The sequence below is a fragment of the Micromys minutus genome (genome assembly GCF_963924665.1).
Source record: "Micromys minutus genome assembly, chromosome: 7".
Taxonomy (NCBI): Eukaryota; Metazoa; Chordata; class Mammalia; order Rodentia; family Muridae; genus Micromys; species Micromys minutus.
Genome location: NC_137976.1, coordinates 65,676,195 through 65,696,392, shown reverse-complemented (window position 1 = coordinate 65,696,392; position 20,198 = coordinate 65,676,195). Strand labels below are relative to the sequence as shown.

The 20,198-nt window shown below is 40.1% G+C and overlaps 1 protein-coding gene across 2 annotated transcripts in view; it reads left to right on the top strand.

Moving 5' to 3' along the window:
- The window catches only part of IL1RAP (interleukin 1 receptor accessory protein), a gene marked incomplete at its 3' end in the record, with an annotated part of 140,797 nt that overhangs the window by 51,754 nt on the left and 68,845 nt on the right, over positions 1 to 20,198 (top strand). For both annotated transcript variants that reach the window (XM_080919648.1, XM_080919649.1), the window contains exon 2: positions 2,392 to 2,456. In XM_080919648.1, the coding sequence (XP_080775774.1) occupies positions 2,393 to 2,456 (64 nt within the window). In that variant the 5' untranslated portion in view covers position 2,392. The remainder of the gene's footprint in view (positions 1 to 2,391; positions 2,457 to 20,198) is intronic.

Below are 20,198 nucleotides of genomic sequence, written 5' to 3'. Positions count from 1 at the left end.
AACACAGGGAAAGCGAGACACATCTGTCTTCTCACCCTTTCCGGGAGGAACGAGAAGGATTTTACAGGCGTGCGTGCCGCGTATGGAGGAGGGGCCACCGGTAAAGGGGGCGCTGTGGGGACAACTGGGGACAAGCGCGTGGGCCTATACTGCTCCTCAGGATAATATCCTTTTTCCTCATAACTAGCTGCTCCTTCATCTACCCCTGCCTCCTCTTCTGGGTCTAAGCCTTCTCGCTCATAATCATCATCTGAAGTCTCGGGGCTATCAATGTCTAGAGCCTCGAAGTCTTCTACAGGGTACAAACTGACTCCCCTTCTCCTAACATCAGAGGGCATAAGGGAATAATAATCTGAAGGTTCGTGGGTAGCTACTCTCCCGCTATACCGCGTTTCTGGAGGTCCTTTTTCCTTAGGGGGATAATACCTTTTCCTGCGCGCGCCCATTCTCTCACTCTGTTCGGCTTCTGATAGCCTATCCTGCGCTTCACTCAATACCTCTTGCCCCGCAGCGACGGCGGGCCTACAACTCTCATCTCTTAAACAATTTTGTACCATCGTCCAAATAGCCATGGTTCCGGGCCCGAGGTTTCCGGCATTCTGTGCACAGTTTAATTCTCTACCCAATCTGTTCCATGAGGCTGGTGAGAGAGACCCCGAAACCGCAAACCAAGGGGCCGTTCGCTCAACCTCTCTTACAAAACGCTGCAAGATGCGGGTGGGCAATTCTAAATCTCTCTGCTTAAGAATTGACTGCAGGGCTGTAATGGTCGAGTGTGAAGAGCCCATCACAGCGATGTAATGCCCGCGGCTTATTCGCGTGGCGGCCCAAGGCGAAACTGAAAGGCAAGTCTCAGCGCGTTCTCGCTTTTTTTATCTACAAAGACTTATGGAACGCAGGGGTGCCTCTGCTTATCTACGTCCGACTTAAGCACAAAATTAACACCAGCCCCGTTGGACACAGAGGAAATTAAGAGGAAGAGAATAAAAACTGCACTGACGAAGACCGGAGCCTCTACGGACCCTTCACACGGCCGTGGAGGATTTAAACCAAATTAAAGAAAGATCCAGGATCAGACATACCTTGCCGAACTAATCTCCCCGCAGTTCTGAATTCTGTGGTGCAGACGATGGAGTGGTCGAATTTCCCGGGTTTGAGGCACCAGATGTCCCGCGCAACCGTCTCGCCTGCAAGAACGACGCGGCACACAAAATAGAATCCTTCTGCGGTAAACTTTATTAATCTGGAAAAACCGGTACTTGCTTCATGTAACGAAAAGGACGGGGAAAACCAAGAGATCCAAGGAGACGAACAAGACGAACAAGCTCCACGAGACGGCCGAAAACCACGAGGGGAAGACAGGAAGAAAAGGGGAAGAGAGAGGGAGAGAGAGGCAGAAGAGAAAAGGAAGAGAGAGAGGAGCTATCCAGCCCGTCCCCTATAAAAGGATCAGTCCTTGCCTTGGACGCGGAGCCCCCTGATTGGTTGAGACTCAGCAGGCCCTATGACGCCACGGGAAGAGGCGGAAGTCATGAAGCGGAAGTTACCCAGCCTGTGCGCACATGGCTTGTTTACTGCTAACTCCAGCCAGATATCAGCGCCATCTTGTAATGGCGAATGCGTGGGAATGTGTGGGCGGCGCCCCACAGCCGGATATCCGCGCCACCTTGTAATGACGGAAGCGTGGGAATGTGTGGGCGGCGCCCCACAGAGCAGGGCCCTTTCTAGTTGGCAATTTCCTTTGGTTATCATTAACATACTAAAACTCATGGATATTTATGCCTTACTGTTTGTCTTTGAAGAGGATAACCAAGAGCAGCAGGCCAGAGGTTTTCATATTTCTTGATGATATAAATCCTGTGTTGTTGACTGCAGACCAGGTATAAAACCAGGATCTCTAGACTTTCAGTTCATCACTGAGATGGAGCAGAACCTGGATCATAACATATTTCCCACTGAGACTAGACAAGGGAACTTAAAGATGGGTAAAAGGGTCAACTTTATCTGCCAAAAGTTTTACTCCGGGTCAGAACATCCAGATGAACACACATTTTTTTATGTAGCAGTTATAGATCAGTGGTTATCAGAGAGTTCTGCAGCCTTACAGATGGAATTTAATGATCCCCAGACCATTTTTCTAGTCACGAGATCTCAGTTACATTATTTAACCTTGTTCGAGTTTATCTATTTATAATGGGGGTGGTTAAATCAAATGACGACGGACAGCAAAAGCTATCATGGTTTTTGTTGATTCTGATGATAAAGCTTGGGGATATTCTAAAACCCTTGGAATAGTTCTTAACGTAGATTTTAGCTCACATTCCTAGTGATTGGTATTAAAACTGTCCAGGGAAGAAGCAACCTCCCTTACTTGTGTTTTTATGTTGACAGGATGGGACTTCTGTGGTGTTTGATGAGTCTGTCTTTCTATGGAATCCTGCAGAGCCATGCTTCCGGTGAGTATGCGGTGCTGGATAAATAGTTGAAGTTAGCATATAGAATCATGTATAGTGCATTTAAAGGAGCATAGTGTTGGTTTTGTTGTACAGTCTTTCCTAGTTGCATAGAATCAAGTATCTGAAAGAACCATAGGAATTTGGGAATGAGAGGGACTAGAAAGGAAAGGTTTTGATGTATATAAAACAGAGGGAGATCTCTTCAACTTCATTCGCACAAGGCTAATTCTCTGTATCCTCATCTCAAGTCCCATGGAAGAAACGGCAGGGAGATTATACAACCTGTTTTGCCAACTTTGACCAGCACCAGAGAGGAGTCATTTGTTAGTAGTTCACTGGGATGCTTTGATCTTACTGCGTGTCTATGGGCAACAAAGAATTTTTCCTACACTCTTTCTTTGACCATAGCTCTGTATGAGGAGCCAACCATGATATTTATTGAGTTTTAATAAGCAGATGTAATCATCATGATGGTGGATCACATGGAAGCAGAGGCCGGAGAGGTTGGCTATATTCCTCGCGTTTCTAAATTGCTTCTCTCTGTCGCTCATGTTTGCCCTATCTAGTGAGCATCTGATTGCAGGCTGTTATATTTTTTGACTCATCAAATTTTTATAAAAATTCTTGCTCATGGGACTGAAATTAGTCTCTGTCATTTCCATATATTTCTTTGATTTAGCCTCATGACTGAAAAAAAAAATACCTAAAGTGCTGGTTCTTTCATTTTTATGTAGGGACTCCGGGCATCCTAATTTTAATAATGATCCCTATGTATAATTTCTGTGAACACCACAGGCTCTTCTTTGACTACCATTGCTTTAATGTCTATTCTCTGTGAGAACCCTTTGGAAGTGCTAAGTCAGCATTATGCAACTGCGACCCCAGTGTTCTGCAATCCGTACCTTCAAATCTTCACTTCGCATGAATTTCAGCCCTCCTGCCACCCTGATCATCTTTGCTGGGTGCATTTCAGTTTTTCTATGCCACTTAGAGCATTGTATTAGAAACCAAAAATAACTCTAAAGACAGGGTGTAACTAGGACAGGGTAGAGCTGAAAGTACAGATAATATCTAAACTTGCAGGCCCTTTGGGACTTCACAGAGGAAAGGCTGTGTTCAAACCAGGCCTTCTATCCAACTGGGATGTACTAGCATACAGCTGGGCCACATTAATATACCAGCATCCATTCGGGTATCTGTCTCTTTTGATTGGAAGGGGTTTGCTGTACTGATTCTTAAATATGCTGAATATTTATAAATAAGTAAGTATAATTTATTTTCACTTGACTTATTACTAATTGAATTTTTTAACAGAGGCTTTCCTTGACCATTTTAATTACAATAGCCTTTCCAGTCACTACCCCACCTCCCTGCATTGCTTTAGCATCTTCTGACATATGCTAATATTCCATTAACTCTTCCTGGTACTTCTCTGTCATTTGCCCTTTGACCCATCCTTCTTTTTCACTTCTCTGCTGTTTTTTTTTTTTTTCTCCAATGTCTCTTCCTTTCTCATCCCCTTCTTTGACTTTATCATCCTTTTCTCTTTAACTCCGAGGGCACAGATTTATTTGTTTTGCTTACTGTTTTCCCAAATACTTGAAATGATGATGAACACATAGGGATAAAGTGAGTGTCCAGTGCATACCTGATAAACAGATGGGCAAATATCCCATCAGAGACACCTTTACTCAAACTGGACAGATTCCGGTTTAAAATTCGCACTAATGACAAGTATTATGCCTGGAAGTTAAAGTGAGAAATGGCCCTGCTACTGCTCTTGAGAGATCAAGGCTTCTCAAAGTTTGGGAGGTTTATTGCCTCTGCCCAATGGTCCTGGGAGTGCTGCCTTTCTGAATGACCTTCACTGTATTCTCGAAAGAATCCCCTTCCCCCTAATGTTGTTGGTAAGTGTACTTTCTCCCCAGGAACTGTGACTCATAATTCTGTCAGGGGAAGCTGCCTTCTTGAATAAGATGAGTTCTCATACCAGCCCCATTGAGTCACTATGGGAGAGGAAACATGTTGTAATCCCCTCTGCCCATCTGGCACACACTCATGCCTTCCTTATGAAGAGGTGTATTGTGTCTGTGTCTCTGCTTTACTTCCTCATTGGAGGGAGGGGAACAAAAAGGAAGCGTTGTTGACAAAAAATGAAAGGGGCAACTGGCTCTGGGAATAGAAAAGATCATTGCGATCTTGAAGGATCTGGCAACCTCTCTATAGGAAGGTGTCACCATTGATAGGGATAGAGATGTAGGTAGAAGTGTTGGTTTTCTGCGAGGCTCTCTGTGGTTCAGTTTCCTTTCTTACTAAAGGCACACACTAACGTAAGGAACAGAGCAGAAATATCCTGAGCACTCTATAGCACTCTATATTCATAGGACACAAGTCAGGGATTGGGCACTATGGACTCAGAGTTTACTGTCATAGAATGAGGTTCCTGTGCAGAGAAATGGCCTTCAAGGCACAAAATTCTAACATCAGAGTCTGGTCTTCTGGCTGGAGAACTCTGCTTTTCTCATGCCTTTAAAAACTGGGAAATAAACATGTCTTCTCAAATACTAATTTAAAGAAAACACAACAACAACAATATAATAAGAAGTATTACTTACCATTAAGGAGTTAAATCTTGGATAATTATGTTAGTGCCAACTTAACTAAATGTGGCTCTTTTAGAAGTCATGTAATGCCTTTTCTTTAAAAAACTTTATTGCACTACCCAGATCATGACTATTGTAGCTCTGTCTTTTTCTTTTTCTTATGATCTATTTATTTTTTTATATACACAGTGTTCTGCCTACATATCTTCATGTCCGAAGTGGGCACAAGATTTCATTATAGATGGTTGTGAGCCACCATGTGGTTGCTGGCAGTTGAACTCGGGACCTCTGAAAGAGCAGTCAGTGCTCTCAACCGCTGAGCGAACTCTCTACCCCAACTAGACACATCCCTTGTGGTTCAATGGGTTAAATGCACACAGCTCGTGTTCAGCGTAACTGAAATCTGTACTCATTCTTCTCTTCCAAAGATTCCTGTTATTTTTATTAAGTATGGATCCCCTGGTCTCCACCAAGAATGCCAATGATGCAGAGAGAAGGTTGTGATGGGACCACCATTGGGGGGACGTCACTCACTCACTCTGGAAGAACTGCCTGCTCAGGTTTTTGTGCTGTCTACTTAAGTGGTGACTCCTCTACCATCCCCTCCAGACCAGTTTATTCAGATGGAAGATCACTATGATTTTCATTTCAAAGCCCAGTACTCCCTGTTTTGCTTGTTATACTTCTCAGCATTCCCACTACTAGCTGGAAGGAGTTCCTTCTTACAGGAATTTAAAAGGAACCTGTCAGCTCAGCTCACCATCCTCCTTTGCTTCCTTTCCCATTGGCTACCTGTTAGAAAACTGGACTACCAAAGCTACCTCCAAGTGAGAACACCTATTTGGTTGACCCCCTTTGGCTTCAAGTTGGAGAGAGAGTGAAATGAGCCTCCAGGAGGATGAACTTGAAAATCTTGCTGCATCCAAAATTGGCCTGGGGATCTGTCCAGGCACCTTCAGGCACCAGCTTTGCAGGAGGCGGAGGCATGGCCATGGCTGGCTCTTCCTGTTGGTGCTAGGCATTTGAGCTCAGGTTTTCACATTCTCTAGCAAGTGCTCTGCTCATGTTCCACCACACACACCAGAGCATCTCGCTGGCTCCATACTTTTTTCTCTATACTGCATTGTCAACCTAAAACACTGTTCCGATAATGGAAGTCACATTCCCTTTTTTAAGCTTTATTGAAATTTACAGAGGGTAGGAGAAGTCTGTTGATTTATAGCGTATGAATTATTCAAGATGAAATAAATAAGTGAAACCTCTGCACTGTACTAGCAGTTGAGCCGTTGGTTTGGATTGTGAGACTTTCACTCTGTGAGTGGCTTGACTCTGCTAAGGTATCACACTTTGTCCTTCTGCTCCTTCCTTTTCAGACAAATGAGCCGGGGCTGGAGGGATGGTTTGGTGGGTGAGATCACTGCCTCCTCATCCAGAGGGTCTGATTTCCAGCAATGCCAAGATAACTCATAACGATCAGTACCTCCAGTCTCAGGGACTCTAACTCCCCCTCTTCTGGTCTCTACAGAGACCAGAAGATGCACACATGTGGATCAAAGGCATATATGCAGGCAATATATTCATACATGCAGATAAAATAAATAAATAACATTTAAACAAGCAAAAAGCTAAACCAATCAACTAATTAAAGCAGCTGTAGATCATACCCTTTTGCCCCCCTGTTTGTGTGTGTGTGTGTGTGTGTGTGTGTATGTATACATGTGGGAATGTGTATTCTAGTGTCTATGTGTGTGGATGTATATGCATGCTTGTGTGTATTGAGTGTGTGCATGCATGTTTTTGTGTGTGAATGTGTGTTTATTTGTGTGTGTTTGTGTGTGTATGTGCCTGTGCATGTATTGAGTACATGTGCGTGTGTTTGTAGGCACGCATGTGTCACAGGGTAGGTGTATAAAGATCAATAATCCCCTCTGTGAATCAATTATCTACTAGGCTCTGAGGAAGAAACTCAAGTTGAGAGGTCCCATGTCACTGGCTCTACCTGTTGAGCTATCTCTTCCATACACGTTCTAGTTTTAAAGGGCACCATATATCAGGAACATATATAGGGCATAGGCTTTTTATTTCCTTAATCATTTTTAATAATAATTAATGACTTTAAGTGTGAACATTGTGGGCTTGACCATTTTATATGGTTTAATCCAATGTGAAATCCAATGTCTTACTTTAGGGAACCTATAGTCTACTTTCAAAGATTAAATAGTACAGAGCCTAAGCACTAGATGAGCGTCACCAGGACCCAGAGAAGTTCTCAGCCTCTTTAGGGGGCACCAGGAAAGACTTTAAAAGATTTCCTTCTTTAGTCTTCTACAGTTTCATACATATTAATGATATAGTATCATTGTAATCATTCTCTATTATTTTTTGCTATACCCTTTCTTTCCACAGAGCCCCAACCTATACCATTAGAGAAAATAATGAGCTCTTCCCCAGCAGCTATTGCAAGTCATTAACTCCTCAGGAAATGATAAGGTCTGGGTTTGTCCTCTTTTCAGGACAGAAAGTTGAAGAACTTGTGTGGGCATCCATAGCTTTGTGTGTTCATGGTTGTAATGGGGAAGACTTCATAGCAGGAGCACTATAGAATAAACCACCAAAAGGCCAATGTGAAGGCATTAAAAGACTAAAGATGTAGTTCAATGAGGAGTGTTCTCCCTTAGCAAGCACTAAGGTTTGAATTTGATGCTCTGTGCCACGTAAATTGAGCATGGTGGATTATACCTGAACTCCTACCATTTAGAGGTAGAGGCAAAGAGATCCAAAATTCAGGGTCATCTTTTGCTACTTGGGAGTTGAGGCAAGCCTGGCCTACATGAGACTGTCTCAAATAAAAAACAAAGACTGTGAACTGGGTAATGTGCTTTTTAGAAAGTTTGGTTTAGTGTCTTTGGGACATTACAGGACCACTGTACTCCTGAACTCAAAACAACTATGACTGCCTGCATGAAATCAAGCCAATCACTCGTTTAAGATGGAGAGAGGAGGGTTTCAGGAACATCTGACCTCTGACTGAGGAGCTAGTTCAGTTGATGCCTCTGGGTGAATCAGTTCTTTAAGATTTCTGGTCGTGTGATCATGAAGCAGTGGACGGGTCCTCCACACATGGAAATATATGAGTAGCACAAATTAGAACCAGTGAGTTATTTACGAACCAAAGAAACAAACAAAGAGAACATGAAGTTGGCATTTGGTAGGGGTATGGGGTGGATCTTAGAGAAGTCAGAGAGAAGAGTTGGAGGCCAATGTAATAAAAGTACCCAGTCTTAAGTTCCCAAAGAACTGCTCAAAGTACTTTTTAAAATTATGTTTACTTATAGTATTTTGACTTTGCAAAATCATTATTTTGATAAAATTATTATTTAAAAGTTGCTAATAAATAAGAAAACCCGCAGATACCAAAATTAACCTGACATATAATTTTCTTAACGTTCTATAATGATTCTTTCAGCTTCATATAAGAACTCAATTCGTTGCCAGCCTCAATGGCCTCATTTTATATGAATATGCATTTTGAAGCACTCGGCATTCAGACGTACTTGTGACATTCAGTCCTGTCTCCGTTGCCCACGGCTGCTCATACTGTCCACTTCATTTCTATGCCATTCTGTCCAAACATTTGGAGAATGTATGAAGAATGCAGTTTCATTTTATTCTTGGTCTTAAAGGTCACTGGAGTTGTAGAATTTCTCCCCATTCTTTAAACTCTTCTTCTGTGCGAGCCTTTCTTACCACTGCTTTGAAGACAGGCTGTGTGTATTTTGAAACACCCAGCTGCTTACTTCTACACTCTTTTTACTTCCTATGGGTGAGTATTACATAGACTCAGAAGAGATTTAGACACCACTGACTACTTTTGATGCTGAGGCTGCAAATAAGGAGTGTCTCTGTCACAGGGCTCATTTTATGTCAGGGAAAGTGACCCAGTTCTTCACTATGGCCATGTTTGTTAAAGAAAACTAAAGGTTTTGGAGAATTCACAGGTGCCTGTGGTTGTGGATGGGAAGGATGAATGCTTAAAAGTGGGTGTGACCTGTCAGTCGCCACATATCCTGTCCCATCTTCTCTTTCCTTTCTGCACCATGGCAATCCACTTGAAAGCTCCCAGGCCTCAGTTTAGTGGCAACTTGCTGCTAGGCCGGTTTCTCCTTATTTTCATTCTACAGTTTAAATGTTTCCTTTTCAGTTTAGCTGACTCAATTCTTTGGGGAATGAAATATATTTACAGCCAAAGAAACAACAGGATTCTTGCACTTTAAAATCCACCAGCTATTTCCAGCTTTCCTTTGTTTCTGAGAGACATAAAAAATAGTTCCATTTTTTTTTAACTGATGAAACCTCAACTAATACCTTTAAGTATCTACTGTGCAAACCCCTAAGAGCTGATGTTCCGAATTGCTGCACTTCAGTTTTTCTGCTTGAGAGACAGGAGAAAAGAGAAACTCATCACACCTCACACAGTCCAGTCTGACAGAACTGTGCCGTTTCTGGGGACTTTGTTTTCTCTCTCTCTTTTGGGAAGACATGTGCTGTACCAACCCATTCTGGAAATTGACGTTTGCTTTCTCATAGTCTTTGTGGAGACTAGAGTTCAAGGTTGTTAATCAAAACAGGAGCCCGCTTTCTTCATCTGGGATTCTTTCTGTAGTCCTTGAGATGCCCTCTGAGGTAGACAGGAGGGGTCATTTTGGTATATACACAAGGGTGCTGCCACTGGTGTGTCTTCATGTAAATTAGTAATGAGATGTCATGTGACGCTCCTGAGACCAGGGCTGGCCATGCTGATAGAATGTTGCACATGACAGTACGTACCAGTTTCTTCAACAATAGCACTTCCAGTGTCTACTCATTCTTATAGACACCTCAGAGGACACAAAAAATCACAACTGCCATTAGTCACTGATAACTTTTTCCAAATGAACAATACCAGTTATTAATTCATTACATTGATGTTTGATTCTAAGCTGCATACACATTGACTTATAGCCAACAAAAGCCGTGTTTTAAAGCAACACAGATATACAGATTATTATACCCAGTAGATCCCATCTATTGTTGGCTATTACTATTGGTAGTTTAGTTTGTTCTATTTTATTTGGACAAACAAACTTTAACTGTTTACCAAATTTGCTGATGGCTTAGACATATCAAATTATTGGTTTTCTTTCACTTGTGTCTTTGTCTGGATTCTCTGGGATCTCAGACTGTTCAAATGCTGATTAATGAATGGAGTTTTACTTTATCTGAGAGAAACTTTAAATTTGTCCCTCTAATTTTTAATTTTTGGGCTCAATTTATTTGGTCTCCCAGAGAAAATGAAATTCTTCTTACATAGGATATTTTGACTGTTATGATTTGATATTAAGTGCCTTTTCAGCATTTTTATTGTTCACTCAAGATAAAGGATAATGAAAGAAGCCAGAAAGAGGAGAATGAAGAAGAGAATAAAACAAAACAAAGAATAAAAACAAAAATAGTAAAAGAAGAGAAAGGAAAGAAAAACAGATTTAAAAATAAAGTTGCAAGAAGCGACTTCCACTAAGATATATGTAGATTTGATTCAGATCTTCCTTCATACCTTTTCAGATTACAGAAATTACTTTAACTACACTGAAGTATTCAAATGTATCCTAAGCTTTGCCCTGTCTAGTTTCTTTTTTTGGAATGTTAAATCTTTTTAGGTTTCTTTTTCATTAAATATTTTTATCTCTTCTTGTGTTAAAATGATGAGAGCATACTTATTTTGTACATGCTAGAGAAGTTTCCTGACATTGGGTTTCCCTCCAGTCATGAAAGCCATCTTGGTCTCCAGTGAAAATGGCTCTGTCAGTCTAGCACACTGTCCTTCTGCAGGAAATGGATTGTAGAGATTGACAGTCCCTAGAGCTTTGTGTGGCCTTGGTGGTCCTGATGGAAGAGTTGAGAGCTGGAGTCAGTGTAGGACCCTGGCTCATCTTTTGTACATTTGCATTTTAGAAGCAAAAGTAATTTGCTATTGTTTGTAGTTGACCTGGCAACGCAGTCTTTGCTAGGGACTATATACTGATGCAGGCTTGGTATGAGCTCAGTTCCTACTGAGGTCTAGACAGAATGTAGCTTTGTCTGGGGGACAGTGGAAATCCTGGAAATGGCAATGGGATAATTAGTAAATGGAAGTGTTGGAGGAATCCCTTCCCCTCATTAGGTATAATGTCAGAGACATGCTAAGGGGCTTTCAGGAAAAATGAGAAGACAAGGCTATTGTTCTTAGCTCCTTCATTAAAGCAAAAGCTTTGTTATAACACCTTTCTAGCTTTAAATATCATGTTATTAAAAAGGTTCTTCCTCTCATTCAGAATGAAGTGATAACTGATATTGGCAGCCAGAGCCACAAAACATAGGACACCGAAATATTTAACCAGCAGAGAAAAATCAGATTCTGTTGAGCTAAGCATGGCTTTAAACACCTTTCAATAGTCTAAAAATGGACAACAAGTCTATGGTGTGTGTGTGTGTGTGTGTGTGTGTGTGTGTGTGTGTGTGTGTGTCTGTGTGTGTGTGAGTGAGTGTGTATGTGTTCCTGTCTGTGCCTGCATATCTGTGTTTGGGTGACTGAAAAAAACAGAGAAGAAAGGAATAATATTATGTGAACTATAGTATATAATATAATGTTATGTAAATCAACTGTTGGGATAGAGGGATGTTTCCTTCTGTCGTTTTACCCAGGTGAAACTCCAGGTTCATAAGAGTGAATTAATTATTCTAAGTTCACTACAGAATTAAAACACTATTTCTTTTTAAGATGCATAGCATCTGAATATACCATGCCAGCATTGAATTTATTTAATAAAGATATATTATTTTCAAAATATGCTAACCAAACCTGTAAACAACTGAGGACATAAAAAACATGTTTGAAAAGAAATTTCCTATCAATGAACAAAGTAGAAAACATAGGTGTGCACTAATAATGCAAATTCTCTTTCAGACTGATTTGTCTAGCACTTCCTCAAATATACACAACATGTTGTATTTATTTAGATTGGAGTTAATGGATTCCAGTCATGAACATTTCCTAAAGGACAGAGTTTTGCCACAAGAACACATTAGCAATTGAGGACATGAATGGTATCTCAGTTTGGACCCTTTAGGTCATGTAGAGATGGAACTGTTACCCTCAGAATGGTGCACATGTCTGCTGGGCTCAGGAGCTAGCCATTTCATGTCCTCCAGAGCCTGCTCAAAGACGCTAACCATGGGGCATGGCTTTTCTTCCTTACCAACTGCTATAGACTCTGTCCTCCCTCCAAATTGTTAAAGAACTTAATAGGTGGGTTGAAACATGGAGCTCTGGAACTACTTTTTTTTTTTTTTTTTTTTTGGTTCCCAGTAAGCATATAGTTCTAGAGAACTCTTTTCATTCTAAAAATGACAGTTTCTTTCTGCAGACTTTGGCAGTGATCGCGTGTGAATTTTCAAATTTGACTGTGGTTTCACTCCAAGTTCTAGGTTATTTCTGATGGAATTGGAATCGTTTATGCTTCTCAGAAACTGTCATTTTTTTATGTAGCAACAAAACAGCTAAAATAATTGTCACCTGGACTTGGACTTGGCAAGTCTGAAAAACTGTGCTTGAGCGATGATCATTTTTCCATTCACAGGTGGCCCATTTCACTTGCCACAAGTGTCCCAAATTGAAATCCCAGCATGTTAATGCACAATTCTTTTTGAGTCTCAAAATTTTTGCTTTCTCAGTAGCCCGTCCATTCCCTTCAAATCATGTAATACTTTTTTCATAATATAATAAGCATCCCCTCTATCTTGAAACTGACTTATTATTGATAGAAAGATACTGAGTATCTGTGGATTCCTATCTCTACACACTCACTCTCCAGACTCCTTCCTTCCCAAAACCCCTTCTGTTCTGTAGGTGTTTTCAGACCACCAATTACATGCAAATCTTTATATAATGGCATTGGGAAAGTGAATAAGGCATTTTGCTTTCATCCATCTATTCATCCAATTCTCCTTATTTGTACTAATTAGTAGAGCAGGAGTTTTCTCTGGTCTCATCGAGTTTACAGTCTTGGGGATAGGTTGAGGCTGGAGGAATTAAGTAAATAAAGAATTTGTAAAAATCTCTCAGAAGTTATTCATAGACACTGTCTTGATGGAAAGTCATCTGTAATAATGCTTTACTTGACTGGTCACCAGGACAAAAGGATTTCTTTAAGAAGGTACCGTTCATCTATTAAGAATACAGGATGACAAAGAACTGCTATGTGCAATGTGCAAGGAGTAGCTTGGGCCAACTACATATTATGGGATGAATGCCATGAGACATAGGCTCACTATTTCAATGTTCCTGGAGCTTCAGGAATCAGGGGGTAAAGAGAATGTGTTGAAAAGGAAGTATCCAGGACCCAGGGAATATCATACATGTTCTTACAATTTTCTTCAATGAAGTAAGGATTGAGCATGTGTCTAATGTTGCCAACATAAGTTATTAGGCATTTGTGCTAATATTATATAAAAAATTGGTTTGGAGAACATTTTGGGTTTTCTTCAGTGTGAAGCTCAAGATTATTTAAATATCCCTTTCGGCAATGAAGTATGTGTGGAAATACTGAATTTTAAAAGAAACACAATTTCCAATAAATTTCTAAGTAGACAAGAGTCCCTTAGAGGCCCAAATTGAAGTCAAATCAGGAATCCAGAAAGAAAAAAAGTTGGCTGTGTGGATGGTTGGTGCCAGTCAACATTCAGTCAATGGAGAAGCACATATTTGGACATTTAAATAATTGTCCCCCAAATAAAATTTTTACCTTAAAGTTTATAGCAAACTAAACTCAACTGCATTAAAGTTTAAAATGTGAAAAGAAAAATTTCCAAGAATAGATATGTGGCAAAAAAAATGTATGGCACCATAAAACAAGGATTTTTACAGAAAAAAGAAATTCCTCAAATATAAAGTACACCCTTGATTTAGAAAAAAAAAAAAAAAAGATTTAAACTGAAGATGGAAGTTCATAAGAAAGAACATACGTTGACCACCTAGAATGCATTTCATTTTGATTTAAATTGAAGTGAACGTATCAATAAGGTTGCTTTGTTATTGTTTTTTGTTTTGTTTTATTGTTTTATTTTTTAACATCTCAAGTTGTCACAATTTTATGCCTACAGTCCTAGCAATGCCTTCAGGTCATGAAGAACCACACAGAGAATAAATACCGTGACTGATGACTGAGGTGGCCCTGTGGGGGACACCTTGTTCTCTGTTTCAGAGATGTCACCAGAATGCCTCATTTCAACCTTGAAAAGAATCTTTCAGTACTAAAAATAAGCAAAGAAAGACGCTTTCACACCTAGGACCTCCTAGGATGTTTAAAACAAAGACCATAAAAAGAATACAAATATTCACCAATAAAGTAAAGTATGATAATTTAAGCCCACTCAAGAAATAGTCTACATTCATATTAGCTGATGTGGTAGGTCATTTTCTCCATCTAAGCAATTCTGCTTTAAAACAGCTATGGAAAAGCAGAAGACTTCAACATCTTTATCAGCTCTGATCTGGAGCTGGGAAGTATTGCTTCGTCCCAATTGTTAATTTTTCAGATATATATTTTTTTGATCCAGTTATCAAGCTGTCTCCATGTTGAAACCGAGTTCTTTGAAAGTATTCGTCATATGGAAATGGGCAAAACCATGACCCCTCCTCCCTTCCCAGCTGTGCTAGGAGCCCTGCCGCAAGGCATGCATGCACAAGCATGAAATTACAGAACACCTGTGGCGGATTCCTCCCCAGCCCCTGATGTTTTTTGTATTATTGATTTATTGTTTGAAAACTTTGATACACAGATGCCATGTGCTTTCATCACATTCGGCTCTTGTGCCCTCCATCCCAGCCACTGTGGATCTAAGATGGAGGCGGGAATTAGATATGGGACACATTTGAGTTTAGTTTCCTGGGAGACGGGACGGGGAGGAAGCACATCTCAGTGTGGCCTGACCTACTCTGACAACCTGTCTCTCTCATAGGCTTCATTTCAGTTTCCTCAGAAATTGTATTCATTGATCACACAGCTTTTCAAAATACATTTACTTCAATCTTCCTTGGTTATATAACAATATCAAAAGAGAAACAAAGCAAGCAACTAACAATTTTATGAGAACTAAACACTAGCATTATGATAAAAATGAACATCCCTTTAACTTAATGTCTTTTTTCTTAAGATCTGTATCATAAAGTCATATGGTTACAGAAATGCTAGATAGGATGACTGTGTTTGAATTTGATTCTCTTTCAGTTTGGCATAGAATTAATCGATTAAAAGTTATTTCCTACTACCTGTTTTATCAAACGTGGATTTCTATAAAAGTTCAATCTCTCTGACCCCTGTTGAATTCTTCCTTTCATTCCTCTGTATTTCTTTTATGTCTGTTATAAGACCACCATCCTTTTTCTTTGATTCTTAAAATGTTGTACAGCTCGTTGCTTAAGCAAAAGTGGTCTTGTCTTTGATTTTCCATAATATTGGAATTCTGGTCTGACAAGTCTGTTCAGGAAGGCGGGCAGCTCACTTTGCAAAAATGTTTTCCTCTGTGTCTCTGCCATGAACAACCTTCGTTTCATCAATATTCCTAATTTTATTACAATTCTGTTAAGAATAGAGGAACATCAGAATTCCCAATGCTGCTTACTTTTGTCTTCAGGAAGGTAGTAAGTCTTGTCCTTAATTGTATGATTAAAATCTCTTCCTTTTCCTACTAGTTCCTTAATTCCGATGGTGAACATATAAAGCCAGTGATTCAATTAAGTTTGTCAGCTTCTAAAATTTTCCAAAGTTTTTCTTCTTTAATAATTGTTCTCACATCTTCTGTCTCATGCTCATCACAAACATTCATTAATGGTTTAAATGTTTATTTAAGTAATAAGTTATTAAGAAAGTCTAAGTTTTCTGAATAATTGGTTTTCTGGGGACCTCTCACTGGTTTTGTTCTTGTTTACACCAGCGTTTTGTTATCCCAGCTCAAGCATTGGGAGTGAGGCCTTTAACAGTGAGAAAGAAGAATCTAAGCAGGAGGGGTGTGGCAAGTTTCCACCAAGGGCAGTGAAGGGTCAGTCTAAGTCATAGAAGCACTGGAACGTGGTCAAGCCGTACCTTCATGATGATGCTTGGTAGCACCGTGTGTTCTTTTTAAAACCCAGTAAGTCCACTCAGTGGACTTACATATACAGACAGTATATGTATGGGTACAGAGCCTAATAATGGTGTTACTTTTAGGACAGAGAATTGGATTGTTGTGGGTTCCCTCACTTAAATACAAGTACTTATTGTCCTAATAAAATCATACTTCCATTTTGCTTATCATTAAAAAAAGAGACTGTTGTGAAATGTAATGTGGGGAATGGAGTATCTTTGGTGGCTCAGTTTCAAAGTGTACCCCTGAGTAATGATGCCATGCAATAGACCTGTGTAAAAAAAGGTTTCTTGTGGAGGTGAGAGGAGTGAGGGCCTGGCAGTGAGAGGATAGAGGCGGACAAGTGGACAGGTAGATGGACAGACAGACAGGAGCAGAACAGTGAGGACAGTGAAAAGGAGGGCCAAAAGGAAGAGAGAGGGGACACTAAAGACAGACAGAGTACTAGGGTGGTGGGTGGGTCCTTGTACCCATCAGTACACCCTGGAGCACTGCACTGTGATAGGTCATGCCACAAGCAATTCTTACCTTCCTGGAGCCAGGGTAAATGAATCACCATTATGCCAACAAAAACTAACTTTACTTTTAGAAAGTGCAAAGTGTGAAGCTATGAATGGTTGAATCGGGATGGTTTAACTCCAGTCATTCTATGATGACATTGGTAGATGACTAAGTTATATGATATGCTCTGTGAGGAACAAGAGCTATTTCTATTGATATCTCTGTCCTATAACTATGACTATTTGTGTATCTTTTAGGCTTGCATGGTCATAACATTGCATATTAACTGCACAAACACATAAAACTAACTGTCAGTGAATTCTCATTTTTGTTCATCAACATTTGCAAACTTGGAGTACTTGGTCTCCAGAACACTTGGCATCTTCCCTAACTTATTTACACTTGTAAACATTTTGATGACAAGTAGTTTTTAGTTTGCTGATTTGTTTGTTTGTTTGTTTTGTTGGTTGGTCGGTTGTTTTTATACTGTGTAGACAACAATCAAACTGCAGAGTATGCTCAGCCAGCTGTCAACATTTCAATGTCCATAGGCATTGATTATGCATGAGTTAAACAAATGACTACTTTTTCCTTCATCTGTCAGCCTTCCCCAAATCTCCTTCTCCATTGAAACAAATGTATGTAATACTGTTTTTTTTTTTTTTTTTTTTTTTTGCCATGTGCCAGGGATACTCACATTCTTTTATATCTACTAATTATCAGCATCATAAATAACACAAGTTAGTGTTTTTCAGTTCAAAAATGTTTGATCTTTTTATTATATTGTGTTATTCTGGGTAGGAAGCAAACACATGTAGAGGTTCAGTGACTTTTTTTGATAGATTCATGTAGTATAATGTTTTCACTTAATGAAAAAATCTCCAAGACAAATAATGCTTCACACCTTTTAATTAGCAGATAATGCTGTATAGTATGTCCATTGTCATTGAAAAGCCACAGGGTTGGCTGTGCTATGAGCATTTTGTATTAGCCTTGGGGACCTGTACTTTTATTTCTCTTGGTTAGTTACCAAGAGAGAGAATTGCTGGGCCATGACAACTTCAGTTTTAACATTTTAATGACTAGCATTTTTTTCCCACCAAGGTGACTGTATTATTGTGTATGTAGGTTTTATCTTTTGAGACACAATCTCTCTCCGTACCATAGAATGGATGTCCTGGAACTTATGGTGCACAGCAGCCTAGCCTAAAGCTCATGACAATCCTCCTGTCTTAGTTTCCAAGTATTGGGATTATAAACATAAGTTAACATGTCAGCTTTTTCTTCTGTTATTATTGCTGTATGTACTATGTTTAAACTAACGAAATAGCTAATATCAGTCCATAGAATGGGATCCTTAATGTAAACTACATTTTATCAACACCCCCCCCCAAAATAACCAAATATGTAATGAATGTGTAGCTTACTTTTGTTGTTGGCTGTTGTTATCCATGTTACCGGAAGTGGGATCCTGATTTCTGTTCCCACGTATGTGAACTCAGATAGATATGTGTACTCATCAGAAGAAATAAAGTAGATACTCGTTGCAGACTCAAGGTCTCTTGAGTTCAAAGTCAGGTAGTATCGCCTTTCCATTCAGATTTCCCGTGAAACTCTGGACCCCTTGTTCTCTGCCACTCACTCTTCTTCGGAGGACTCCAAGTCAGTTCTGTCATATGCTCTTCTGTTGTGACTTTAATAATATTGAAAACAGCACAGATATTTACTAAGACAGGAAATGAAGTAAGCAGAGAGCTGGGGCTCTGCCAGGACCCTCCTGTTCCTCCCTCTGTATATGAATGTCTTCTGTTATTCACCATGATTCATGGATAACACCATTACTGTGTTTGTAGTCATTTTAAAAATGGAGAGCAAAGATGTAACTGTGGACCACCATACGGAACATAACGTACCTGATGCAAAAGTCCAAGTCTGACAGTGACTTGCTAGGTGTCCTTGAGTAAGCTACTTAACCTATCAGAATCCATCGAGCTCTGTGTCTTTTCAGCTCCCCCTGACTCCACCTCTCTAGGATGCTAAAATGTGAAATGTTTTTGAGGCTTAGGAGCCGCAGAACCATGCTGGCTAGATGGCTCAGTGGATAAAGGCATTTGTCTTTGAGATTGAGCTCAATTCCTAGAACCCAGAACGTAGAAGGAGAGACTCACCTGGGACCTTTATGCTCTAATTTCCACATGCAGGCACCGTGACATGCTTCCTACCCGACCACCAAATAAGAAGATAGAAAGGAGAGAGTCACTGAATAAAGTCCCCTTTTCTGTTCTTTTCCTTCTCATCACCCTGCACCTGTCCACATTTTTCTGTCTTAACCCATCCTAGTACAAGCCACATTATATTGCTATTTTGACTGATTTTCTGTAATAGTTTCACATGCTTTCTTTCTTCTTCCTTAACATCCATCTTTACAGACCAGTTATCGAAAATACTTTAGACTAACCATGTCTGCTGACGAAAATCCTGGTAGCTTTCTTGCTATTCTCAGAATTCATTTCCATTGTCTCTGTCCCCTATGGCTCCGTGTTCAGATTCCTATCTGGCATGTCGGTATCTTTATGTGTCACTGTATTTTTTTAAAAATCACATTTGTGTGTGTGTCTGTGTATCCATGCATTGTGCACATGAGGAGGGCACACTTCTCAGAGGGCAAGTCAGATTATCGGGCATTGCACCAAGTGCCTTTATTGATTAATTTATCTCTCCAGTATCCTGCTCCTTCTGGCCTGAGAGCTTCTTTCAGAAATCCCCATACACCACTTCCTTATAGTTGTAAGTTGTTCCTTCACATTTTTACATACATTTTGTTAGACTTTGCTTCTCACACTTAGCTGTCGTAGGAAACTTATGTTGTACCAACAAATCCGGAAAACTCAAAATGTATGAAGTTCCTGCATGAAGCCCTTCAGACTGCCAAGGATTTCCTCATGATACCCATTCAAACAGCAATTGGTTATCGATTGCCTAGCTTTTCCTTATTTGGTTAATTTGTTACATAAAGTCAGTCATCTATTGACTGAAAGCCCACTGTGCACAGGCTTAGTTTATACACTTTTAGTGGTAAGCAGATACTTTGCTCCGTAAATGCTTATTAAATACTCTACAAGTGAATGTGTTGATATGATATACGACAGTGATTTCTATTTTGTGTGCCATCTATGAGATCATTTTGTATGGGAATACATAGCAGACAAGGTGGGCTATTCTGAGCGGGCATAGACTTCCGGCTTCTGTGAGTTCTTAATCCCTGCTTTTGCTGTGGGCTCACACAAGCCATCCAACATGGACACAGATTATCTACTAGACTTTGTATTGCACACTGTGCAGAGTAAGCACCACCTGATCCTGGCTTCGAGTTCGAAGTCTAGTTGGGGCTCAGCCACATTCTCAAATAGCAATTACACAAAAGAGAAAGTGGTCAAGT